The sequence below is a fragment of the Plectropomus leopardus genome, chromosome 7 (assembly GCF_008729295.1).
Source record: "Plectropomus leopardus isolate mb chromosome 7, YSFRI_Pleo_2.0, whole genome shotgun sequence".
NCBI lineage: Eukaryota > Metazoa > Chordata > Actinopteri > Perciformes > Serranidae > Plectropomus > Plectropomus leopardus.
The window spans coordinates 19,906,544-19,934,086 of NC_056469.1; the positions used below are offsets into that span (position 1 = coordinate 19,906,544).

General features: G+C 39.5%; 1 protein-coding gene across 1 annotated transcript in view; it reads left to right on the top strand.

The window, feature by feature from the left end:
- The first annotated feature begins 524 nt into the window (after positions 1-524).
- The window catches only part of slc9a1a (solute carrier family 9 member A1a), a 38,966-nt gene continuing 11,947 nt past the window's right edge, over positions 525-27,543 (top strand). Inside the window, exons 1-6 of the mRNA XM_042490267.1 lie at positions 525-1,628; positions 14,344-14,816; positions 16,156-16,406; positions 18,619-18,836; positions 20,976-21,178; positions 24,652-24,741. Of these exons, the coding sequence (XP_042346201.1) occupies positions 1,352-1,628; positions 14,344-14,816; positions 16,156-16,406; positions 18,619-18,836; positions 20,976-21,178; positions 24,652-24,741 (1,512 nt within the window). The 5' untranslated portion in view covers positions 525-1,351. The remainder of the gene's footprint in view (positions 1,629-14,343; positions 14,817-16,155; positions 16,407-18,618; positions 18,837-20,975; positions 21,179-24,651; positions 24,742-27,543) is intronic.

Genomic DNA, 27,543 nt, shown 5'->3' on the forward strand with positions numbered 1-27,543 from the left:
AACAGCATCTGCTGCTACCATTACCAACATAGACAAAGCATTTCCTATTCAGAAACATCTGTGCATTTGTCTTAGTGGTGTAATGTAAATAAGTAACAGTCAAATACTTTGTTACATTACCAGGTATTTTTGGTTGTATCTGCAGCAGTGTTTATATTTCTATCAACTTTCACTTTTACTCCACTACATTTCGTGAATAAAATATGTACTTTTACATCACTACATTTCCCCGAAACATTTTGGTTTCTACAAAATAGGAAGGAAGGAAGGAAAAACTGGATTTCGTTGGTTAAATCCTTTAAGTTGTGAAAAAAAACTACAAATAGCCTACTCAAAAACTGTACCTTACTAAAGTACAGTACTTAAAATAAATGCTTTGTTACTGTCCATCACTGGCAGTTACAGAGATTATTTTTTCTTACCCTGGAGACACCTCAAACCTCCATTCCTATAGGTGTCACTATAGTCGGCTATCCCCCTCCCTTCGCCTTTCACTGTACTCCTCCTCCTCCCATCCACCAAACCTCCGCGAAAGGGTGTGCGTTTTGAAGGTTGTATGAAGCAAAACACCACCGCAGACAGGAGCTGTCGCCACTTGGCTTGACACCCCGGGACGAGCCTCTAACGCCGGGTCAACGCACACCACAAGTCTCCCCCCTTCTCTCGTCCTCCCTCTTGAGCACAGCCCCCCGACCAAGGTCTTGTCCTCTCGGGAGCACAGAGGAAATGCCGCATTCACGGACATTGATATCAAAAAGTTAAAATACTTGGGGGTACGCGGCAAAATGCACTGTGGCAGTAGTGTAGCTTCTCTTCAAGGTCAGTATCTGAGCACCGCCGCCTCACGGACGCGTTTTTTGGGAAGACGGAGGGAAGAAGAGGCGTGGAGGGGGATGCCACTGTGTCTCGCTTGCCTCCAGCATCAACAATGACATCTTTTCACCAACGAGGGCATTGATAGTCACTGACACATAAACTTGTGGAATACCGCTGTGAAAAAAACAAGATAAGCTAGATTTGCTTTTTTGAGCGTACTTGTTGTAAAAAGAAACTCTTCCCAGCACCTTGGCGTTTCCTGGTTCCCCCCCTCCGACGGCCTGTATCGGTGCGTCTGTTCACCTGGCTACACCGCTGAAGTGAAGCTAGCTAACGTCAACGGACACAATGGAGTTCTGGTTCGGTTTAAGCTAGCCAAACCGACTGTTAAAGTCCGTTAGAATGTTCGACGGTTGAAGTCGTTGAAACACCGTATCGATACGAAGTTGTAATCAACTTCCTTGAACTTGCTTGTTTTTTAAGCGGACTTGCACCAACTTATATCTTTCGCCTCTTTTTTTTTCAATTCAACAACATGCCTTCGAGGACAGGTTTACACAGCCCGGCTGGCATCGGGAGGAGTCTATCGGAGCGGAGGCTGTTCCTGGTGATGGTTTTGGTGCTACTGGTGGGCTTCGTGCTTCCCCTCGGAGCTGCCAGCCCTCCGGATAACTGCCACACGGAAAAAGTTGCGGACAAGGTGCATAACTTCACCAAAAAGGCGTTTCCTGTGCTCGACCTCGACTACCATCACATACAGACCCCCTTTGAAATCTCACTATGGGTGCTGCTGGCCTCCTTAATGAAATTAGGTGAGTACCTATCATGTGAATGTCACGTATATTCTGCTGCCTGAAGCCCAGTGTTGTGTTCAAGACTGTTGATTTGTGTTTCCCCCTACTTAAACCTAAACCAAACTTAAACCACCCAAGTGTTGCGAGGCATTAAGGAAGGAAGGAGGGAGAGACACTGTTTGACGGGGGAACACATTTCCTTATGACACCTATTTGAGCCAAATCTTTCCAGGAAATGCTGACTAAGGGTTGGGTTGTAACGTTGACTACAGGCATGTCCCGCGGATCCTTAAAAAGTCCAGATAGAAGAAGAAGTTTAGATTGTCATAAATTAATCTTTCAAAAGTCTTAAAATATGTTGCATTGTAAAATCTCAAAATAATCAGTGACATCTTTTTTTTAAAAAAAATAATTTAATAAATCTCTTGTCTTAAACTTGTCATGGTGGGAATCCAAGCAGTGAAATCTCACATGCAGATTGAGAAACACAAAAATCGTCCAGAAATCCCAGATATTTCCCACTTCTGTAGAAAAACTAAATAGATACCTTTATGATAATAAAATATGTCCATTGTCTTCCTTGTGATCCCTCCAGAGTTATTTTTCCAACATTTGACGTAGATAATGTAACTTTTTCACAGGACAAAAAAGTCATGTTTTTGTTATAATAAACTTTTGGGGAAAATTGTCCTTGTTCCGTTTTGGTTATTAGAAAAATGGTCTTAAACTTAATTGCAAGTGTCATTAAAAAGTCTTAAATTTAACTTGCCTTAAGCTGTAGGAACCGTTTGCAGCAATTGGTCAGAGGCATAATTACCTGCATATCAAAACAAAGGTAGTCTGTTTTAATAGTCTGCTCTTTGAAACAAAATCACATGTTGAGGATAAGACAACTCCAGCAGAGATAAATCAACTGATATGTAAGTCTTAATCCAGAGCCTGTTGCAACATCTGCACATATACTGTAGATATAGATAGACTCACAATGATTTACAGAAAGATCAAACCCATCTCTTCAATGTCTAACCACCCAGACGTCTGTTTTCTGCATACCTATTAAAGCTGACACAACAAGCTGAACCAGAATAGCTCAATTCTGTCGGCGACTCAGAGGAGAAATCTATATTGCTGGTCACGCAGATTACTCATCAGATCCGTCAGTTTAATGTAGAGAGGGTCTTTTGCTTGTGCCATCCTTACTCCCTGCTACAGTGATGACTAAGCAGCTTGGTGCAGCAGTCTGGCTGTTTGACAGGATCTCTTTGGCAAGTTTTCAACACAGGGGAACCTCCTGCTACGCTATTGTGAGCCAAAGCCTTGCGACATTGTCGTGGATGTCTCTGGAGTGTAATTTGAGTTTAGCCACTTCATGGTTGTTCCCAACTGTAGTGTTAACTGAAAGATGTGTATCCAGTTCCTGTCTTTTCTCTGTTGCTCTAGTATCCTCTCTGTCTTCACTCCTTGGAGCTCTCCCTTCTTCCTCTTTCTCTCCTGTTTCTCTCTCAATCAAACAATACCTTATGCATTGAACTGCTCACAAAACACTGCATTGTCCCCTGCTTTCTTTTTCGGAGAGCCAGCAGCTTGTCAGTTGCCTATGAAATCAGGGGCCTGACTGAGCAGCAGCCTGTAGCCAAGGAGGATACTGCCTCACTGTCTGGGCGAGAGGCCCAGTGTCTCTGGGGAGAGGACAGGCAGAGGGGGATCACCTGGCTCGGGTGGCTCTCTGTTAGGACGCAGCTCAAGGGCATGGATTAAAAAATGAGAGATAAGGAGAGCAAGTTAAAGAAATGATGGAAGTACGGAAAGCAGAGGGGAGGCAGAAAAAGGAATGAGACAGGATGAGTGTATAGGTTGGCGGCAGCCAGCAATGGTGACCTTAAGCCTCTGATTATCCCAGGATGGCTGAGAATGGGCTGTGGGTAATTTGATGTGGCGGCTACACTACTCAACCTTGGCACAGCGTCTTATTCGCATTCATGGACCTCATATCTTACAAGCCTAAAAGCACATCCACGGTCCATTCATCTCTTAAGCAACCCTGCCGGGGTGCGTGGTGCCTTTCTGCCCTTATTTTTCACATGACTACTTTTCTCAAATTGATTATACCCAGTACAAAAGCTTTTCATATAAATCAAACCCCAGGGGATGCAATTTCATTTGGAATATGCTCTAACAGTGTTGGAGTAAGTGGCAAGGTCCATATAAATCTGACATAGTCTGTTATGGCAGTGGTGTAATGTAACAAAGTATGTACTGTAATACTGCGTTACAGTACTTAAATTTTTTTTGGGGAGGGGTATCTGTACTGAACTTGAGTTTTATATATCTGTCAACTTTTACTTTTACTCCACTACATTTCTTAAATATCAGAAAATGTATACTTTTACTTAACTACATTTACCCTAAGCGTCCTAGTTCCCTATTACAAAATAGGAAAAGGAGGAAGGAAGAAAAACTTAATTTTGTTCTTTAAATTCTCTAAGTTGTGAAAACAACCAGGTTTTTGTTCAAGTGTAATGTACGCTCAATTTTCAGTGTCATAAAATTAGTTTGGATACTTAAGTACAGTAAATATCAGATACTTTAAGACTTTTACTCAACTAATAGCTGACTTTAAGTTCAACTGAAGTCATTTTCTGGCAAGATATCTGTACTTTAACTTAAGTATGGCTTTCGTTACTTCATCCACCTCTGTATTATGGCTTTGTAATTAGACTACAGATCAGTGTCACACACAGGGGAAGGGTGTCTTTAAAAGGATCTGTTAAGTTATAATCAGGAAGAAAAGTTAAGCTATTATCTAAAATTGTAATATGTAACAAGAAACTCATGAGCAAGACTTCATCCGCAGTTATAGACAATGAGCATACTTCCAGGATGTAATTTGTGAAATAGTTCATTGCCTCATCAAGCATCCTCTAGACAGTGACTTTAAAGTTGGGCTCTTGGTTTGATCAGTTTTTGATAAGATTCAGTAGTAATACATGAGTGGCAGTGGGACACACCTTTTGGTGTTTACCTTTGGTGGCTGTAGGGCTGCTTGGTTCTAGCGTCCCTCTCCTTCCAGTGAAGCTCATTGTAACATGTCTTACATGTCCTGTTAGTCTCACCTTGCATTCATAATTCACAACTGGCCAAACAATTTGAGGAGGTGTGTGTTACTTCAGTGTGACTCCACAAAAGCCACACAGCATTACATAAAGAGCTGCTGTCATCTGAGTATAGTTTTTGTTGTAGTGGAAGTTGGACTGCAACCTGAAACTTGTTTGCTGCGAGGAGGAGTGAAGAAAAGGGTGTGAGCATCAGCTAAACACAGTCAAAGTGAAATGAAAAGTATTATCTAGCTGATATGTGATGTTATGATATGGATCTGTTCAACATAATGACAAATATGAAAGCATGTTGGATTGCTTGTATCTTACTTTATGCAAAGTGTTGCATCAGATAGCGGCATACATTCATAAAACAATACAATAACAAACAGACCATGCGAGGCTTGTAGTGATTTAATCACCATGACCATGTTCTTGGCAGTGCTGTAGTTTTATTACTGTGGCCCATAATGTTACTGCTGTGCAAATAAAGAATTATCAAGTTAGTTATCAAGCTTTGTAGTAGTTATTAACAAACGTGTAGTATTTGCAGTTACAGGTAAGGCACAAAATGTGAATCACTGTAAATGCTAGTCTCTCATTTGTCGAAAAGTGAAAGCTATTAAAGCACATACAGAAGTATAAGCGCCTAAATGGAAATGCAGATATTTTTAGAACAGCCGGATTATTTGCTATTTTGTGTTGCTTGTTTATTTAGACAGCAGGAAGTGACATAAAGGGAAATGCAGAAGACTAAACTCATTAATTCCTGGGTTAGCGTGGGTACACTTAGGCTCCAGAGTTTGGGAGTGAACCACTCTACTGTGAGTGGGCAAAACAAAGTGCAAGAAAAGTGTACTTTCTCATATTTTATGGTAAGACCCAGAATTTTGGCTTCAGCAGGTGTAGAGTGATCATCCGTCATTGTTAAAAAAAAAATTAAATCTGGTTTGTGCAGTGAAAACCCACTGTCCAGCTGTATTGATTTATTTGTCAAAGCTTTTGGTTGTTTTTTGCCTCATAAATGCTTGGCATGCCTTAGTTGCCAAAGCTGTGTAGCTCATTTGCTTGCTGAGTAAATGGTTGACTCAGAGACCTGCCCATTCCTTACAGAATTGCTTTATCTATCGTAAACAGTTGATGATAACAAGCATGGGAGATATTATCAGTATCACAGGGCTGACCTACACATCACCTTTACAATCATTCTTGAACAGTGTGTCCCTCCTCGTACCTCCTGCTACAGTTACTATATTCTTTAAATTCAATAACAACATTTTGTTAATGAAATTGAAATCTGAAGAGTGTGCCAGAATCAATCAAGATTTGACTGACTATAATTTGCAGTGTAAGGCCCAGACAGTGTCTGGTCAGACTTTGACTAGACATGATTTTCTGTTTAAGTAAGTTTAGGTAAAACATTAGTTGTTGTGTGGAGTTCAGAATTACAGGATTTGGCCAGCCCACTTAGAGATATGGGCCATAATATTGTCCTTATCGATAATTTCTGTGTGGGAAAGAGTCCAGGTATATCATTAAAAACCACACCCTTTCCAAAGCTAGAGTAAATGTGTGACAAGCAAGAGGAAAACTCCGGAGCTGGAAGAAAAAGCCAAAGCGGAAGTGCCAGCAACTGCATTTTCTCTAGCGACCCCCTTAGGCTGGCGTCAAAAATGAGCAAATCCCCTTGGCCCCCGTATTGTAAAATTCACAACTTTACAGCTGAAATGATCATGTTACACAGCCCGGCACAAAAACACAGTTTCGATAATAAGGTGATTTCCCCATTCAAGACAACTTTACAGGGGTGTATTTTTATATAACTCACACATTTGAATTTCAGAAAGGCTTAAAGTCATGCATAATTAAGATCATGAATGCTTTGAGTGACAGGCTGCGTACAAGGCGTCACCACACCCAATGAGTCCAAACCACCATCTCATTCAAATGTGGTCACTTCAGGCTCCAAAAATCCAAGATGGCTACAGCCAAGATTGCAAACTAGAGGCATCAAAACGAGTCCACAAACCAATGGGTAAAGTCACAGTGGCTGCACATCCATTATTTCATACAGTGTATGTTCAAAAGCTATGTAACAATAATGTTATTGTAACACTTGCACACTTAGCCTGCGCCACTCAAGTTTAATGAAGACAACTTTTCTATCCTACTTAGATCGTTGTCAGGTTAAAATAACATTTCATTTCAACATTTCATCATCATACTTTGACCTGACGAAGATCCAATTGGGACCGAGATGTCTTCATTAAACCTGTGTGGCATGGAGTAAATGTGCAGGCGTTACTTTATTCCTCGTGTCTGCTGTTTTTTGATGGCCTTGCACCTCCTTAATGTGCGTGTAACTATCCTCTCTCAACTTACCACAGAAGTCTTTCAAAAAGATATATATATATATATATTCCCTTAATCATATATTCCCTTAATCTTCAAACAAAATGCCTCACATTACTGCATATCCATGACGTTTGAGTAAATCGCTTTTAAAGCAATAATGAATATTGACTGATTCGATTGGTGGACATTCTAGTGATTGCAGTGGTTGCATTTGACACCATTCTCTGTTTTGATCAGGGGGTTTGACTCTACCATCATAGAAATAAGGATCTGATCATTGCTGTCATCATTATGAAACAATGATCATTTCTATCAGTCCTAAGATGATCTTTTAAAGGTGGATCTACTGGTAGTATCAATAGTGTTTATACTAATGTGAAGTTGTTCTTTTGTTTCCATCTAAAGCCAGATCTTCAAATGTTTCTACCGCTTTCTTTCCTTTCAAAACATCAGACTCTGATAACAAAACGGCCAACACAGTGCTGTTTGAAACAGATGTTTGATTCTGTCACTGAATTGTACTCTATTCAGCAATTATAGTGGAGGATGTCTTTGTGAATTATAGTAAGGATCAAACATTTCTGTTGCTCAGAAACATGACTACCATGTGAGCAGGGTGAGCCGGTAGTATTGTTGTGCAGATATAGCATCTGGGGTCATACTGAAATATACCGGCAGCAGGCCATTATTAATAATTTAAACCAACACTGGTCTTGCGCAAGCAACTTGAGGAGCACAATGGTCTGCATCAAACAATCAAACAATGACTCATAAAAGCTTATTTTTCACACAGCCCTGTTGTCAGGAAGAAAGCCTGCATCGCTCTGAAATAAATGTATTTCTTGACCTCTCTTTGTACATCAATATGTCATGGTGCTAAAGAGCCGTCCAGCCAGTTTAACATCTCAATTTCTAGGAAGAGAATCAAATAAATGTGTTATCAATCACCTTATACAACAAAACAACTGTTTAAATGTTTTCTCTCCTTTGTGCTTGCTCGGTCCTGTAGATTTGGTTGCCAGCAGTGCACAATTAGTCACCTGGCAACAGGACACAGTTCCTGGCTTTGGAAATGATCGCGCGTTGCAAGTACCAGGCTGTGCTTACACTGAGTACACATGCAGGAGTGCAGGAGCTGTTACCCTTTGCTGGTTTTCAATAACCTTGCTGTATAAAGGCTCTCAGGAGGGAGCGGGGCAAGGACACAGTGGCCGGCCATTATTGACAAACAGCCAAGATGAACTGCCTGATCTTATAGTTGAAGAATCTGCCATAAAACTCTTATACATGTTATGTATTGTTTTTTTTTCTTCCATGAAGTACACTTAGTGCCTATCTTTGTCATACATATGTCTTGACCCCACTGCAGCTGTGTGCCATGAGTCGCTTTGAAGTTCAATGCCCTCTTTTTTCACTTATCTTATCTCCTGTGGTATGGCTCAACACTTGAAGAGCACCGAGGCCCATAATTGGAGTCATGCTGGAGAGATTAAAGAATGTGTTAACTGTCACCACTCAGCCAAGCTTGGACGTTCAGTCTTCATCCACTGAGCCCTTTGTCCTGACCTCTGGATGTGTTGAGATTTTTTACATTTACAGAGGGTAGTATTGATGCTGAAATGGCTTTTTGTCTCATTCTCCTGTTTGTCCAACATGCACAGTCTTCACTTGTCCCTCCTGGTCATTCATGAATGATAATGGGTCGTTTAGAGAGTCATTCTTGGATCCAGTGTTGAGTCTGCCGCTGCTCAAGGCACCAGCAGTAATATGTTTAGTTCATCCAGTCACGACCTGTTTACTCTTTCCTCCAGGGCTACACTCCCCATCTTTTTATTGAAGGCTTTGTGTAAATTGCTTCTTTGCAGAGCTTGGACATTGGAAAAGTTTAAGTATTTTCTATATTTGAGATGTGAAAAGACATTCCTGTGAGCTGCTGAGCATTATTCCACAGCTTCTGCTCAGGCAAGTCTCAGACTGAGTACCATTTTTTTCAAATGACAGACTCAAGATTGTAAGACCTCATGCTGTGACAGATTTAAGATTCAGACATCGCTATGATACGGAAGAAGGGAAAGATCAGTGATAATATTGAATTTGCCATGGTATCCTTGACAAGAAAACATCTACACAGCTTCATCTGATGTGTTGATACTCAGATATTTTTGAAAAATTAGCCTGTCACAGTCTTCATATGCCTGTCATTCTTTTAATTGCCTGATAAAGCTTCAAACACAAGTTCACTGTGGCCTTTATTTATGGATCATGATTCAGGGAGTGAAGGCTGAGAGCCAAAAGTGCCCTGGCTCAGGTTCATTACTTAATGTCACTCGGAAGAACACTTAACACAAGGGATCATGGGTCTCCTTGTCTTCTAATAATACTCCCTCTTGGGTTTTATACCACCCTCTGGATTCAGTTATACAATCCTGATTCCAAAAAAAATGTGAGGCATTGTAAAATGTAAATAAAAACAATTGCAATTATTTGTTAATTCTTTTTTTAAATATATAAACTTGAATCGAGACAAAGATTAGATATTTACTGTTGATTATTATTATTATTATTATTTATTATTATTATTTTTTTAACAACACTCATTCTGAATTTGATGCCTGCAACACATTCCAAGAAAGTTGGGACAGGAGTTTATTGTGTTATATCTTTCTCTTTAATCGACGCTCAGTTCGGGAACTGTGTTCAGGAACCGAGGCCACTAATTACTGAAGTTTTGAGAGTGATTTTTTTTTCTCAAGATTCTCAAGCAGATTCCTCAAAATCTTCAAGATTTAAAGACTGTTGGTAAGAACAGGCCAAAATCCCATCTGAACACAGAAATTGGTGTCCTCATAACAGGACGTGTCTGGAAGCTGGCATTGCGAACAGGGTTTTCTCCAAGTATTGGATAGATTTCAGTTAGCATGCTCATACATTTTTTGCCTGTCATTCCAACATATCGCATATATTTTTTTAGGAACTGAAATGTTACTTTTTGTTGTTATTTCTTCATGTGTTTTATTGTGTTAATACCAATGTCTGGTCCAAATTTCATGTGACTAGCAGTATTGGAAATGTGTCTAATGAAAAACAAACTCAACGTTTTGAATACGTACTTCCCTAATCATTGCATCCTGTTTATATTTACATTTACACAGCATCCTTCCTTTTTGAAACCAGGATTGTACTTGTTTATTTTGAATAGAGCTTTGAAGCATAGATAGCTCTGTCGTGTGAGTATAGAAAAAACTCTGCATGACCCGAAGTTCTCCTTTAGGCTGCTCAGGGGCTCGAAGAGGATAAAACTTGGTGTATGGATCTAGAAAGCCATTGGAAGTACTCCCTGTGGGCACTGCTGAAAATAAGCATGTGTTTCTACTCAAGCTGTCTATTTGAATGGAATTGTAAAGAGCGTTCCTTTCTGTAATTTTGCATGCACATGCTGTCAGTATGCTATAACTCTATTATTAGAATTATAATACACCACAAGGCGATCGCTTCTTATGATAATAGTGGCAAGTTGCTCACTCTCTTCTTAGACTTCTTCAGTTTCTCTTCAGTAGGGGCCTACACTTGTCCTCAGCTGTTTACAGAGGATGCTTATTCTGTGCGTAGCATTCATATGTAATATGTTTGCTCAGAAATGTAGAGCACAAGGCCCCTCAAGGTCTGACTAGTAGATAAATGCTCTATGTTTGCAGATCAGGTTTCTGTGGATCTCATAACACCGTTTTGTATACATTGATGTCTGCTGCCCTCTGTAGAGCTTGCAACATTCTAAATGTATCCTTGGCTTCCATTAACCCTTTGAATCCTGAGCAATATGAACTGATTTCTGTCAAAAGTATGGGAAGAAGAGTAATGAAAGAAGAAATGTTCCACAAATGTGTTAAAAATTTGTAAAATGTACAAGAAAGGTACCTTAAAATATAAATCAATAAAAAAAGTCAAACAAAAAACAAATAAGTAAAAATTGCATAAAAATTATAATTATCCTGTAAAATTTAATAATTTCAAATATGTAATTATGATTATAAGAAATACAGTTCTTTCCTATATTTTATATTGTTTTTTCTCTAGATGTTTTCAAAAATAATTTTCTAAATCTACTAATTTCTTGCAATTTTTGGAACATTTCTTACCAAGTTGCTCACTGCCTTTTGTCCCGTGTGTTTTAAAGAAATGACACCAATTTGCTTGGGGTTCAAAACATTTAGATACTTGGCGTTGAAAGCAGCAGAAGACAAGTCATGTCAATCCAGGTTTTAAAGGATTAAAGAGAACGGTTAATGTGTATGCTACTGAGCAGTGCTCAATTCAAATTGTTAAAAGCAATCTTTGGATTCCTTGCAGTTCTTTACACACATTTGTAACAAAGCCAGGTGATAACGAACTGATATGAGCTCTCAGTTACTGGCAGAATTATGTAAAAAATGCCCGTGAGTACGAATCCTGTGGAAGGCCTGCTGTCACTGTAATCTATTCTGTTCAGCTGGGAACCAATTAGTTTACCGAAGGTGTGCAGGATCACTTGTGTTATCTGGTGTCAGCCTCTCTATGTAGAGATCTCTCTAATGTTGAAGTCTCAAACACTTAGACACAGCTTCTTAATTATGTAGCAGTGTCTATAGGGGGTTGAGATGTTGTGAACACTATTGTGCTAATTTATGTTGCTAATTTAGCTTTCATTTTGAAGCCTTCGGTCTCCTCTGAGGACACTTTGTGCCGTGGATAGTCTCTGAACAAGCTGTGGAATTTACATCCTGCTCGCCATGTAAGCCTTCAGGGGGAGGCACACGCAAGGTTTCAGTTTACTGTGTTTCAAGCAGTTATCACAGAATATCCTTTGTCAGCCCACCTGGCTGCAGAGCCTCTGTGGAGCTGTGGGTGGTGCCTGTTTTCTAATAAAGTGCGTTGAAAAGAGAAGAGCATACAGTCTCCGATATCTCTCTGTGAGGAAATTAGGTCTCCTTAGATTAGACCATTTAAGATAAAGACTCCCTCACTATCTGCTCCGGAGCTGCAGCTGCATAATCCACAGGCATGCACTTGTTGAGCTTGTGTGCTGAAACACTAAAAGTGTTGTCCTCAAGTATGAACACCCCTCCCCCTACCTCAGATGTCTTGAATTCCCACAGAGAACGTCTGATACTTCTACATATAAAAAAGCTCTTCAAGATTGAAATAATAAAGGTTGAACATTATTACAGCTTGTATGTCTTAACTTTTCAGTGGTAATTCTTGTTTTCTGGCAGTATGTGTGCAAGGCCTGGCCATTGCATAACAAAGTGTGCAATATGCTAATTAGTGAATATTAATTAGCTGCTTCACCGTCCTCATTGTGCAAACAGAAGCAAACTGGAGCAGGCCCGAGCTGTTCACCTGCCCGCCCCTCCCCTACTGGCTCAGGAGGGAACACCCTGTGTTTACTCTGCCAGACGATGCCGCACCATCCAGTCTTGTCTTGAAGAGCTCGCTTTGTAGCTGTGCTGATTTTTGATAGTTCAGCATGTGTGCCACTGTGGTTCCTTTTATGGGTTCAAATTCTGTTCACCCATTTGAATGTAAAATTATAAGGGTGGGTCGACCACATATTTCCATAGAATAGCTGCAGCTTAGGGCGGACATGAGGGACAACTTGTCAACATGGCTTCATTAACACGTCAATTCCTCTGTATCTGCCTCTTATAACATGCACACAGACTGTTAAATACAGCTCTTACTGTACCATTCACAGGGGTATTGAATCCTTTTGAGACACGTAAAGAAGGTGCTATTTCTTACACGTGAGCTTCTAACATCACAGATAGTGTTCACACAAAACCGACATAATGAAATTGGATAAAAGTGTCAAATTCAGAGTGTTATTTAAGTGGCATTATTATTTGCAATTCTGGCAGATAATATTTCACCATGATAATATCTGTTCAATGATATGCAATACATAATCTACCCGTATAAGATTGTTTAGCCTGCTTGTGAACATGTAGCTGTATTTGGGTCATATTTCTGTGTATGTTTTTGTGTCAGCGTTAATGCATGTCATCAGCGGGTGCGGTGCCAGCTGAAGCATGACAGGTGTGTGTGCTACTGGAGTGTACAGTAAATATAGCTGGTGAAAGACTTCTCACTATTGGAGGCACGGCTGCAGTGTTTTTGAAGTGTTCATCTTGATTTGCTAAGTATTTATGCGCAGGCTACAGCTGTCCTGTCACCTCTGTATGCAGCTTTGTCTGTGAGATTCATGTCAAACTTCACAGCAGCTCAGGAGTGATGGTATTTGTGCTCTCATTTTAACAAGGTTAGCCTTCTTGAGTCAAAAATGCAGCCTTTTAAAGTCAAGCAGCTTTTGTCAGTTGTCAAGCGGCAAGTTTTATTGCTTGTAAAGGCAAACCCATTAACGGTCACTGGGAGAGCCCTGCAGAGCTGCTTTGCTGTGACATGACTGAGCCATGCAACCTCAAGTAATAGCACATAATTACATAAGATTATTTCAATCATACGGAACTCCTCCAGAATTGTATTGGTATGTAAACCAGAAGACAAATGCAAGCTAAAAGATTGTCTTTTTGTTTCACTTGAAGCAATTTCTTTTTTAAAAGTCTCACCTCCTAAATTTGTGATGGTGACAGCCTTGACATGTCAAACATGCCATGTGAGATCTAAGATCAGTAAATGGTTTGCATATTATTTCTATTTTTTCCCTCAGAAGTTTACAAGGCCATTGTCATATGTCATAGTCCTAATAAGGAAATGAGGGCAGGCGAGCTCTGACATGTCTGCACAGCTAACTCAAAAGTCTGATGTTTTCACCCTCTGCATTTCCTACAGTCACTATATAGACACTATAGACAGATTTGTGCTGAAGTTAACATTGATGTGTACAGACTGTACATGCAATAGCACTTTTTTTTTTTACCTGAGCTCTGCAGAACTTAGAACTTGTTATCAGGTTGGTGCTAATGCTCACTGAAGTGTGGTATGCCACAGCTGATTATTCTTGTAGTGTTGTTTGTATTCACTTTGCTTTTGCCTTCTACATACTGGAAAAAACAAAAAATATTGGATCGATTCCAGTTAATCTTAACTCACTCATCACTCAGACAGTGGCGCGCACACACACACACACACACACACACAGACAGACACACACAAGGGCCCACAAATACTGTTCAGGCTTAAAGCAATGAATCCGGCAATCGATTTCCAAATAAATAATTCCCTCAGTGTTGTTCTTTGTTTTCCACCATGCCATTACATCTTATCTTTTTCTCAATCAATTTTCCCAGGGTTCCACCTGATTCCTCGTCTGTCTGGTATCGTGCCAGAGAGCTGCCTGTTGATTGTGGTGGGTCTGCTGGTGGGGGGGCTCATCAAACTGGCCGGAGAACAGGTCCCCCCAGTGCTGGACTCCAGATTGTTCTTCCTCTGCTTGCTGCCGCCAATTATTCTAGATGCTGGCTACTTCCTGCCCATCCGTCCCTTCATGGAGAACCTGGGCACAATCCTGATGTTTGCTGTTGTGGGGACCTTGTGGAACGCCTTCTTCATCGGGGGTCTGCTGTATGCTGTGTGTCAGATCCAACCAGCTAATCCATCAGAACTCCACCAGCTAGAGTTGCTGCCTTGTCTGCTGTTCGGCTCCATCATCTCAGCTGTGGATCCTGTTGCTGTGCTGGCTGTGTTTGAGGAGATACACATCAATGAACTGTTGCACATCCTGGTGTTTGGCGAGTCACTGCTCAACGATGCTGTCACTGTGGTGAGTGACCAAAACAGGATATATAGAGTAGAGATTGGTGGATTAGAGGTGTTTCACAGTGGGGATGTCCTGATCTGATCTCAAAGATCTGTGTGTGTGCGTGCGTGCATGAGTGTGTGAGGAGGTGCTGTCTCCCTCCTGCTGCAAAACACCTCATGCAATAAATGACGCAGTATCAGAGCACAGTCACACATGTTTGAGTGAGGTGAAATTTGTACTGTATGTGGGCAGCACCTGATTTGACAGACGCTGACAGCTAGCTTGCTAACAAATATAGTTGAAGTTATTGGTAAATTTTCCATTTTCTTACGTTCCGTGTCAGCCTCGCAGCTCACTGCCAGACAGGCAGCATGTTTTATGTGGTGCAGTCTGCATTTTTTCATGGCCTATATCATACAATATTGACCGGTTTAAAGAGATACTTTTGAAACAATGTGGGTAGTATGTTTAGATTAACGGTGGTAAACTGTCCACACACAGCAAGGGATCCACTGACTAGTCTGTCATAACATAAAATCCTCTGTTGACAGCACATAAGCTGCCCTGTTCACAAACAGCACCACCTACAGTATAAAATTTATGACAATGCACCAACTATAGTTTCAACGACTGATTGACATCAACACTTATCTATGTGTGCTTAAGTGTTAAAGATTCCCATAAATCTGCTCATTTACCAAAGCCCACAGGTCATATGTTCAGCTACAACTTTGGCTTCACTGCACAGTTAAATAAGCAGGACGGCACTGTGCCATCATTGGCACAGGCAATTTTGAGCTGAGGCTCTGGTGAGAGTCAAAGCAGAGCTCATCAGCCTTGGAGCGGTTGGCAGTTGATCTGCATGATTAGCCTCTCTGGCATTCCAGAAGTTTGTAGATCCCCATAGTGAGATACTTAGCAAAGGCTTGGTGCAGAGGTTGAACTGGATTTTTTATCTGTTTGGCACAAATATTATTTACCCTTACAGGACAGTTAAAGGATGTGCTCAACCTTTACATATTCAAAAGGTATATTTAGTAAGTGAGAACCAAAAAACTTTAAATTAGAGTTTAAAAATGATCAATCTATGTCTTTTACCTTTGGTCACGAATTTGTGCTCTCCTTTGACATTTACCCTGTTTTTTCTGCAATGTGTCACCACTCCAAAAGCCATATCTACTTTCAATACAGTTCCTTCATGTTGTCTTAATTCTGTGTTCCTCTTTTGAACACAGTCAGAAAATCAATACTGACACATTGTGCAAGTATCTGAAATACACTAGAGTTTTCATCATCCTATCAACAGCCTGTTGCTTTATTTCTAATATCTATTCATACTCATCTACTCCTCTTCTCCTAGGTGTTATACCACCTGTTTGAGGAGTACTCAGGTGCTGGCACAGTGACAGTGATGGACTGTTTCCTGGGAATCATCTCCTTCCTGGTGGTTTCGTTGGGTGGTGTTCTAGTGGGAGCTATCTATGGGATCCTGGCCGCCTTCACCTCACGCTTCACCTCCCACACACGAGTCATAGAGCCACTTTTTGTCTTTGTGTACAGCTACATGGCCTATCTGTCAGCTGAGATGTTCCACCTTTCTGGCATCATGGCGTAAGTTTGGGAGCTTATTTTAGATAGTCTTGCATAGAATTGCATATTCTCAAAATATACTGTATATATTAAATGTTTTATGTTATTATTTTCCTTGGGATCTGCAAGTACCGTTAATCATTTTCTGTTTTTACCAATTTTCACTGAAAGTAATGTTTATTATATATATATATATAATAACAATAATAATGATAATCATTATTATTTTTTTTATTATTATTATTATTATTATTATTATTTATTATTATTATTAATAATAATATTAATATTATTAGTAGTAGTAGTAGTAGTAGTAGTAGTAGTAGTAGTAGTAGTAGTAGTAGTAAATATTTATAGTATTATTGTTAATGTTGTTTTTGCATTTATTTGGGTTTTTTGAGTAACAGCTTAGTTTCCATTTCTATTTATTTATTTATTTATCAACTTACTTAATAATAATTTTGCAACACTATTGTAAGGATTGACATTACATTTTTTACATGGTTACCAGAGGACAAACGTTTATTAATGTCTTTTATATGCATATGTTTATGTGCATATAAGCATTTGTTACTACTTCATTGGTCCTGTATATACAAACTGAGCATCTGTTGTGTTGTGTGTGCTCTCTGGTATCTGTGAAATACTCCAGCTGTTGCAGGGATGTCCCTGTTGTATCACATGTTTTTAATATGTTGATCTTCCATCAGCGATGAGATGTCACAGTCTATATACAACATTGCCACTGCAGGAAAATCTATTTCAGTCATTTCCCTAAACAGTAACTCAGCTGGAAATTGCGGCAGATCACACAACATGCAACTAGTGGTGTAATGAATCAAACTGATGCAACGTTACCTTAACCAAGCCTTAATTTACTGGCATCCCAACAGTCCCCTGTGGTGTTATTTCTCATCAGCTCCTCCAGTAGTTTCCATTCATTTTTGGTTTAACGTGCTCAGAGTTATTGATGTTGCAGGCAGGAGGTGATGATATACTGAGTGTCCCCTCTGAGTCAGGACTGAAGGACACACAGCTTCAAGGACAATTTCTTCCAAAGCCTGTGGCTGTCATCTCTCACCTCACATCTAAAACTGCATTTGTCAAGGTGTTTATGAAGAAGAAGTGAAACAGCTTACTGGTCCAAATTCCTTTCAGCATTTCCCTAAAGCCCTGAAAACCAAACCATTATTGATATGAAGGAGGAAAAGGGGATGAATGTTAAGCAGCTGCTGCGGTTTATGGAACATGAATGACGTTCATTTCTGGCCTCTACATTTTTGACATAGAAACATTGCATGACACCAGGATGGAATAGAGAAGTGGTCACCAGACAGGGTGAGACTTCTTTGTTGGTGTCACATGTTTCCAAAGTTAGTATGGAACTCAAACTGAGCATACAGCTTTCCTTTAGTGGAAAACTCTGACGCCACTGGTGCTGATAACTATAACTATAATAAAGTAAAACCAACACTTCTTCTACAGTGGCTTTTCCCTTTAACATTTATAGATGACTTGGCTTCATATCTATCCAAATAAGTTATTTACAGAGTGAAATATAGAAAAGAAAACACATGACAGTAGCATAGATAGTTATGAGCAAATCACAAACCCATTTGGGGGAAAAAATAAACGAATGGGGAAAAAAAGAGAAAAGCAGCATTCAATGTAAACATTACATGGAAAGATGTTATTTAAAAGCCCTAAAGCTTGAGTAAATGGCACGAATCAGGGAGTGCAGAGCTAATGCAACGCAGTAAAATACCCTGAAGAGAGCTTTAGACAGTAGCATGGGCACTGGAAGGATGCCAGTCTGCAATGCAATGACCTATGCGTCCTAGGTGTGCTGTGCAATTTTCGAGATAGTTTAGAAAAGGTGCCCACAGCTTATTGCAACCTCTATCATTGCCCCTTTAAGACTGAGCTCAATCCCTCCATCAGCAAAAAATTCCTTGTATCACTAGCTAACATTTGGAGGTCTGGGCGTAACCCACTGAATTAAGATGCATTTTCTTGCTGATAAGGGAAGCTTGTTTAGAAGATGTTTCTGGACACATGTCAAAGAAACACTAAACCTGAAAGACTAGGCTTTATTTCAGTCACATGCGCAACAGTATTTCATTTTTGGATGTATTGTATTTGCATTACATGTGGAAACATTGAATTCATGAAAAAATGTTCCCTAAAATCTAAATATCTCCTCTGAATTAACATTTGTCTCTTCCTCTTTCAGGTTAATAGCATGTGGAGCAGTGATGCGACCGTATGTCGAGGCCAATATATCCCACAAGTCCCACACCACCATCAAGTACTTCCTAAAAATGTGGAGCAGCGTCAGCGAGACACTGATCTTCATCTTTCTGGGTGTGGCCACGGTGGACGGACCTCATGCCTGGAACTGGACCTTCGTCACCGTCACTGTCATCCTGTGTCTGGTGGCAAGGGTCATAGGTCAGCTCTACCACACGGATTTTCACAACTTTCACAGCAGCAACAGCATAATTGTTGCTGTTTTGTGTTTTGTTTGTGTTTGTAGCTAACTTGTGGCAAGATGTCTTTGATAATGTGGTTTCTTTTTTTCTTTTTACACTTGCACATACTTTTTTATGAAGTTCTTTATTGAACAAATTTGTCACTGACAGGGAATGCAAATCAAAAAGCTCAAAAGCAAAGAAGCTTACATAGATAAATGTATTAACAGACTCTGAAGAGGATTGTAATTTTCACAAAAAAGTTGTCTTTGTGTGTAGAAAAACCTTTCCCAAAAAAAGGGAACTGGGCACACTGACGGAAGTAAATGTCACCATCATGTTTCATCACACAGCTGTCAGTGTGTGAGAGGGAGCACCGGCGAGGATTTCCATGTTGACTTCAGGCTGTCACAGGTCCTTCTGTTGATGATTTGTCATACTAGAGTTATTAGTGTTGGAGAAAGAGGCTGAAAGTGAAAGAACGATGGGGGCATCTTCAGTTGTGCAATCCTGACTTCTTAATTTGACATAGTTTGATTGAGGAGCTGTTGAGCCGTTTAACAAACTTTCCAAACTCACATAAGCTGCCTTTGGCTGACTTGTTGGAGTCAATAATCCTGCAGATTTAACTTGCATCACATGAGACAGGGTCTTGTGATGGAAAACAATACAGTTCTTATTGTCGACAGTTCTTTGTCCTGCTAGTTAGAGGATCATTGCAATGTTTTTTCAGGTTGTAGGTTCTTCATATTGTCTTAAGTTTCACTTGCAGGGAAAATTAATTTCCTGCCAGGATTCACACAAAACACACTTAACACTGATGGACAAAACACAAACAGGACATAGCTTACGGGATGCTTCAGTAGGAGGTTTTGCAGTGCAAATAAGCAATCTGCAGACAACAGTTGAGTGCTGTCTACCTTTTTACATGTAAATGGCCACAGAGACGAAGGAAACCTTATCTGTCTTGGTCCTCATAACAGGCACTTGTTTGTTTACCATCAATCACACACCAGCAGTGCTGCTAACTAATTTTCCAAAGAATGCTTTAGTGTTTTTAATCTTCCAGGCTGTAGTTGGTTTCCATTTATTTCATGTGATACTAAATTTAAATTGCAGACTTTGCTGGAGAGATGGGTTTTCACTGAAACAACACTATATCTGCAATTGCAGATTGCTTTTTAAAAAGCAGCAGTGCATTACCATGCATGCTTTTTGGGGAGAAAAGCAGATGTGATTTTAACTTTGATGCACCAAAGGGTTGATCCAAATACCAGTTTTGGGCTTCGGAGCTTTAGTGAGAAATATCCACAATTAATCAAAGCTTCGATCGGGAGAAGTGAGGAAACAAGAGGACATGAGTTTTTAGTCGATGTGCCTAAAATAACATGACAGTCGTCCGCTTTTATAGCATGCAGATCACAGTAACATTAGCAGTAATATATAGAAAAAAAGAAAACTTTGCAAGACTGCCAAAATGTAACTGACAGTTTTCAGGTGATTCTCCAAGCTGGTTTTGTAGATTGCATATCTGGCACTTGAATTTTTGGGGGTCATCTTTGAAACTTTGGAACGATTACGGATGTTTGACTTTTCTGACATCTTGCTTGTGTTTTTCTGAGCCTGTCAAAGGCGGTCAAACGGTCATAAAACTAGGCCTATCACTATATTTAACTGCCGTTATCTGACAATAACTAATAATTAGTTTGGATGCAAAATGAATTATTTTGGATTATTATTTGTTAATTGATAGGCTATTTGGGATTTTTGAATACTTATTTAGACTTCAGGTACCATGTACCAACGATCAAAGCTTTATAGCATTCCTGTCAGCCCTAATGGACTAACTATATCAAGGGACAGGTCTTTGTAAACTAGTTTGCTGTGTGATAATAAAAAATAGCAACAGGTATGTAAATGATTGGGAAAAGCACACTGAAAATTCTTAGACGTTATGTAAAAAAGTATATAATTTTGACCTTCATTGACTTTCTTGTTATTGTCTTAACTTATTTGTCAGCACTGGCATCTTAAAAGGCGAGAAATAATTCCTCCAGATCTCTGTAACACACACAGTTACAAACCTAACTTCACTTTCCCATGTCACTGTCCTGCTCAGGTGTGGTTGGTCTGACCTTTGTGATCAACAAGTTCCGTATTGTCAAGCTGACCACTAAGGACCAGTTCATCGTGGCCTATGGTGGTCTGCGAGGTGCCATCGCCTTCTCCCTCGGCTTCCTGCTGGATAAGAACCACTTTGCCATGAGAGAGATGTTCCTCACTGCCATCATCACTGTGATCTTCTTCACTGTCTTTGTTCAGGTACGAGAAGAGAACGTGTTGCTTAGCCCGGCGCGATTATGCAGCCTACCTTTTAACCCTATGATGGGATGTTATCATGAGGACAGTCAATGCGTATATGCAAAGAGATTCCCGCTTTTGACTCATCTCATACAGTACTCTTTGTTTTGAGATGCACTATTCTATGTCAGAGACACTGGATTTTATTTACATGTTTTGTATTTCACTCACTCATTTGCATCTTTCATCACCAACTATGTTGGTTTGCAAAAAACTTTTTGATGGCATTATATTTGCTTAGTAAGACTAATTTGAATTTTCACTTACACCTCTGTTTGAATACCCTGACAAACAAACAAAACCAGCCTGCCTAAGAACAAACGTTTAATTTACAACTGTTCAGTTGAACATTTGTTGAGGGTTGAACATGAGGGACAATCGTGTTTGTAGGAGGTTGGTTTCTTTATTTGATGTTGCAGCAAGTGGTCAGACGTTTCCGGTCTATTTAGTCTTGAAGTAAATCGCTCCAGCTGGTTTAGGAAAATGTAATTTCAGTTCTACTTTGAAGTACGCTGACAGACAGGCAGGCAGGCAGATAAACTGCTTCGTGCATTAAATGTGAAACATATGAAGGAGGAATACAAAATATAGTTTACGTAGAGACACAATCCTGCAAAATCTTGTCAGAGTGAACCTTAACATAACAAACACAGCAGCGTAAACTGCATCGGCCCTGCGGCGTCAGATCAGCCGGTCTCCCAGTTCAACTGTAGGAACACTCTTGGATGTGAATTGGACTCAGAATGGAAGCAGCTAAAATAAAACCCTAAAGACGTGTTCTCTCTCCTTGGAGGCGAGATCAGAGACATGTTTTATTGATGCTGCTGGATTCAGCTCTGGCAGTCTGTCTGATGCTGAGACAGATGCAGACCAGGAGAGAAAGAGGAGAGGCCTCTTTCACCTGCAATGTAGCTATTTAAAAGTATGACTCTGTGTGAGTAAGAGTGGGATTGAGTGTGTATTTTTATTTGGTAGAGAGTCAGAGTAGGAGAAGTGAAATAAAAATCTATATTGTGATATATTGTCAGCTTTACTTAAGAATGGTAATGGAAGAAGTTGCAGTGTTTTAGTATCAATGGTGGACATTTCTTTTCTTGTGTTGGTTTACATCTGATGTCATTTTTCTGACTGTTTTTTCTAACTATTGTTAGTTTAATTATCTGGAATTCAGACAGTTTATTCATTAATAAAAACTGCCATTTGAGTAATGTTAGGTTAGTGAGACATTCATAACAAGCTATTTTTTACCAGCTGTAGTGGAGAAAATGTTTCTCTGTATTTATTTGGAACAAGCATAGAGCGCTGAGGGTTCAGTGTCCGTCGAGTGGAGCACAGGTCTCCGGTCTGTACTTCTGCAGGAGACTGTATTTCCCCACAGTAAAACTGAGGCATAGACAAATAAGTACTGCAGAAAGTATGGGTTTTTTTATAGGCTGAAGTAGGCACAAATTAACCCTTTTTTCCTCAGCAAAAGCCAATGGGATTTTTCCGTAGGAATTTGTATTGTTGCCGGAAATTAGATCTGTGACAAACAAATGTTTTTAATATTTACACGTTTGTTCTGCAAGATCATGTTGACAAATGAACACTACTTTTTAATGTTTTTTGAGATGTAAATGCAATCACCAGAGATACTAAGCTAACTTTAGGCTATTAACTGACTATACCACGGTCGCATGACTTCAGCATTGCCACCAAAACAAGGCTGTTACAGTGTGACAATGGTCTGTAGTTTCATTCAGCTGTTTATTAGAAACAGTCTTCTTTAAGACATGTAAATGCTCCTAAATTTGTCAGTTGGGTATTTACTGACAGTTTTTACACCACGAAACAAAATGTTAAAATCTCTCAAGCTTGAGTTTCCACAGACCTCTGACCAAAAACCCATTTACTTGGAAACAATGGAAGCCAGAGTACTAAAATGCTAATTAATTTCTGGGTTTAAGGACAGCACATAGTGGATGAATATTTGGATGAAACACTGAATTTTGCACAAATTGTACTGTGGGGACTCAAACATTCTGGATAAAAATGATTAGAATATTCATTTTCCACTTGTTTAGGACGATTATAGAAGTAATTTAAAATCTTTATGTTGTGTTTTTTGTCGTTGAATTAAAATAACCACAAGTGATAAAAGCAAAGGCGTTTTTTTTGCATTCATGCATGGTAGCAGAAGTGGATGTTATTAAAGAGCAAAAATCTTCTGTCATCCACTTTAGTCTGTAAAAGTTAACCAGATGGCCAGCTTAATCTCTTTAAGAAGCAGAATGATACACTCAGGCGTTCAGGTGCAGACACACACACACACTCACACACACACACACACACAACGGTATAATTCAGCAGTACCCAAACATCGGACTGTTTGATTTTGCTTTCCTGGCACCATTCCTCTGTGGCAGTGCATTACTGACCAGAAATAGACCTTGTCATTACACATGAATACAGCATGATTCTAGTAAAACTGCAATAGAGTTATGTTAAGACACAGTTTTCGACTATCTAGAATAAAAGGTAAAACAACAATAACATTCTCGGAACCAGAATGGAAGAGAATTTGGTTGAACTTTATAACCTGTGTTGTTTGCTTATCGACGTGGGATGAGTGTTTACAAACACTGAAGCTCTTGCTTTACGACCATATTTACAGAACGGCCGCACATAATTAAAGTAGTTCAAACTGAGTTTGTTGATATATGCACTTATCAGTTGTATGTATGACTGCATTTCTCTTGAGGATATAATCACGTTGAAATCCCTGTGCTAACAAGTTACTGCTATGAAGATAACTCTTTGCTGAAAATAAATTACACGATACAGAGCATCAACGTTTTAGCAGTGTCAGATTTCTCTGAAGCTGAGTTTGTTCTTGCAAGAAACATCTCTTTGTCTCTTACATCTTACCCATGCGTATACTTTACAGAGGTCCGTCTAGGCAACAAAGGAAGCATGATATTGATATTGTTTTTGAAATGCTGATAATGGGAAGGATTTCATTTGGATGTGGAAGATGTTGATCTTTACTGCTGTAATCTGTAACTCTCTACATGTTGTCACCCTCTGAAAGTGGCGAGAGATTTACAGCAACGACAACCAGTTTGTTGTGAAAAGCTGTGCGAAGACCTGCTGTGTTTGTTAATAAGCCGTTGCAAAATTTGGGAAATGTGCCAGCTAGTGAAGTGTGATACTACTGAGCTTATGCTTGACTCCAGTAAAACACAACAGTAGTGGCTCAGTTTGAAGTTATCTTTAAGCCACACAGACAGATTATAAAACATTAGAGATAGAAGCTTTAAATCACACTAAAGTCCACATGTAGCTTTCTCATTTCAGTCTAACACAGAGTTGGTGATAAGAGCCTACTTCCATCTTCAGTTAAGGTCAGGAGGTGAATAATGAATAATGTTTTGTTCCTCTCATCCCTCTTGCAGGGCATGACCATCAAACCCCTGGTGGAGCTGCTGGCAGTGAAGAAGAAACAGGAGGCGAAGCGGTCGATTAATGAGGAAATTCACACCCAGGTAAGACCTTACCCCTCGACCCTCCTCAGTCCTCATGATCACAATGATTTCTTGATGGTTCATACATATTAATAACTCAGAGCCTTTTGGTGGGCAGTGAAATGTCAAAATGAAATGACATGTTGTGAACCACATGACATCCTCTGCATAAATTAATTAATAAGTCAACTTCCTCTTTCACAGAGCTACCTTGTTAAGCCACAACAATGCATTCTCACTTACCGCCTTTTTATTTTTATTCTTTACAGAAATTAAAATATTTCTAAGAATACATATTATATAACATTTTGAAATTGAAAAAAAGGCATAGCCAATAAGTAAAGATTGATGTCGGATTGCCTTTCTGATGGCGTTACATATTCCTTCCAGTTGTAGTTATGTAAAATGTCACGTCCTTCTCCAGTAAGAAGCTTCAGAGTCCATTGAGTTTATTAAATTTTGATCGCTGCTTCCACCTACTGGCTGTGTGGTAGTACTTCATCTCATACCAGTAAACTGTTAAAACGCAGTGAATGTCACAGTTTTGTTACCCCTTTGCACACAGCAACAGTGTTTACCATCTAGCTAAATATAACATGGACACACTGTCTCTCTCACACACACGCACACAGTTTTTGGTACTCCAACACATCCGTGACTGACCACCATGCTCCACAATCCCTGAGTCTTTTAAAGCTATTAATACAGCTGAGATAAACGCACCGACACACAGCCTCCTCAGGGACTTTGCAGTAAATCACCAGAGCTTGAGGCTTGAAGAACAGCCTGTCCAATGGGTGTCTCCTCTACTGTAAAACACCAGTGACTAGAGTCAACAGAGCCGCTGAGGAAACAGTCACACTGGGCTACAATCTAGTGCTGAATTCACTTCAGATAGGGTGCAACCCTGTCCTCTGGTATGGAGGCTGTAAATTTTTATTAGTATTTATTTATTTATGTACTTTGACAAGTGGCTCTGTGACATACCTGTCCTACCCATTACAGAGATGTTGCAGATCCTTTTTAGTGATTTTACTTAGCGTTTTTATAAATGTGGTGGGTATGAAATAACAAAATGTACATAGCTATTAAAACATATTACTCACAATGACAATGGTATCCTGATATAAGCACTATACTAATATGTGCAGTAACCCGATGTAACATGTATCATGTATTTCTGCAGCTGAGAAAGAAAATCTAGCCCTAGAATACGTAATTGTTACTACATATGATATTTTTTCCAAATTAGCAGCATTAATCATATGGACTGTTTAATTGCTTTTCTGTTGTGAGGGCAGTAGGTTTGGTCCATGTTTACTTCCTGTCGGGTACTGCATAGACAAACATTCAACAGGAAAAGAGACCCATTAAGAATGTTTGTGTTGTCAAGTTGGAAATTGACATTTTTGTAATGAGGGGCTGCCAAAGGCATAATTTATAACTAGAAATTTTAACTAAATATTTAGTCTTGTTAGAAATAACAAGAGTAAATAGATTATATGGAGACAAACCTCAAACACAATGTCCGACTAAACTTCTCCAATTCCTAACAAAGAACAGCTGAATCTCACTCAGTTCCCTTACTGAGGATTGTGATAGTGGCGAAGATAAATATTGCATATCGTGGCTACCTTTTAGTAGATCATAACATATCTAGTGAATGAGATTAAATTTCACTTCATTGCCAGAAATAATTCTTAAATTTGTCCTGCGTCCGAGGACATCAACCATTTCACATAAATACACATAAATGCAATGATACAAACAACACTTAACCGAACAACAAAGCCATTCAAAAAGTGGATACAGTGCAACATATTACTCATTACACTGAGGTACACTGAGGCTACTCAGAAGCCATAATCTGATTTAATGGGTTTACAGACTGAGAAACAAAATCATTCCTTAACCTGTTCAGTTGAGCTTGTGGGATTTTAAAATCCTTTGTTATGGTAAAAACTAATATTCTTCAAAAAACATGTGAGATGTATGAGACCTATTATTACCAGCCAGAGAGAACATTTTTTTAGTGTACGCAGTTTGGAAACTTGACTCAAGCGCTTCAACCACAATCTTTGAGCAGATACGCAGCAGTCTAGCTTAAAGCTTTACCGAGAGACAACTGTACCATGCACTGATTTCGTAGAAAGTCAGAAATTAGGAAAAACAACAACATGATCTGTTTGTTGGCTCCAAAAGACCTCAGTCTCCTAAGAACGTCAATGTGTTGCAGTACCTAACTACTTACTGGTTAGTATGAACTTGCCTGTGGTTGTCAGTTTTTGATCTACGACAAAGACTAAAATGTGGCCTGCAAGAGACAAGGTAAGGCTTGTTTTTTTGCACAGCTGATTGCAGGAAACTCCTTTTGCAAGGTTATTAAGATGATTGCTTGCAGCCACTACCAGCTGGTTAAGAGGAATGAGGAGTCAGCAGTCAGTGACGGTACACAAAAGTCAATAAAACAGGATTTACAACAATCGTGAGTCACCACAACCATGAGAGGTCCTTGAGCATGAAGTCATAAATACACACAAAAAACAGTACGGACAAATACACACACACACACACACACACACACTACTAAATACATGATCCCGTCCAGGCTTGGTGGAGATAATAATGGCTAAAAAGTTTGAGTAGTTTTTGCAGCAGCATGTACACCTGCATCATTATTCATATGACACAGACTAAACTAACAGAGTAAACTGGTATACGAAGAATCTCCAGAGTCCAGGTGTTGGTAGCAAAGGATAAATAAATCTATGACCCAGCATTAATATAACCAGAAAAAAGAATGTATCATAATACACTGCTGTA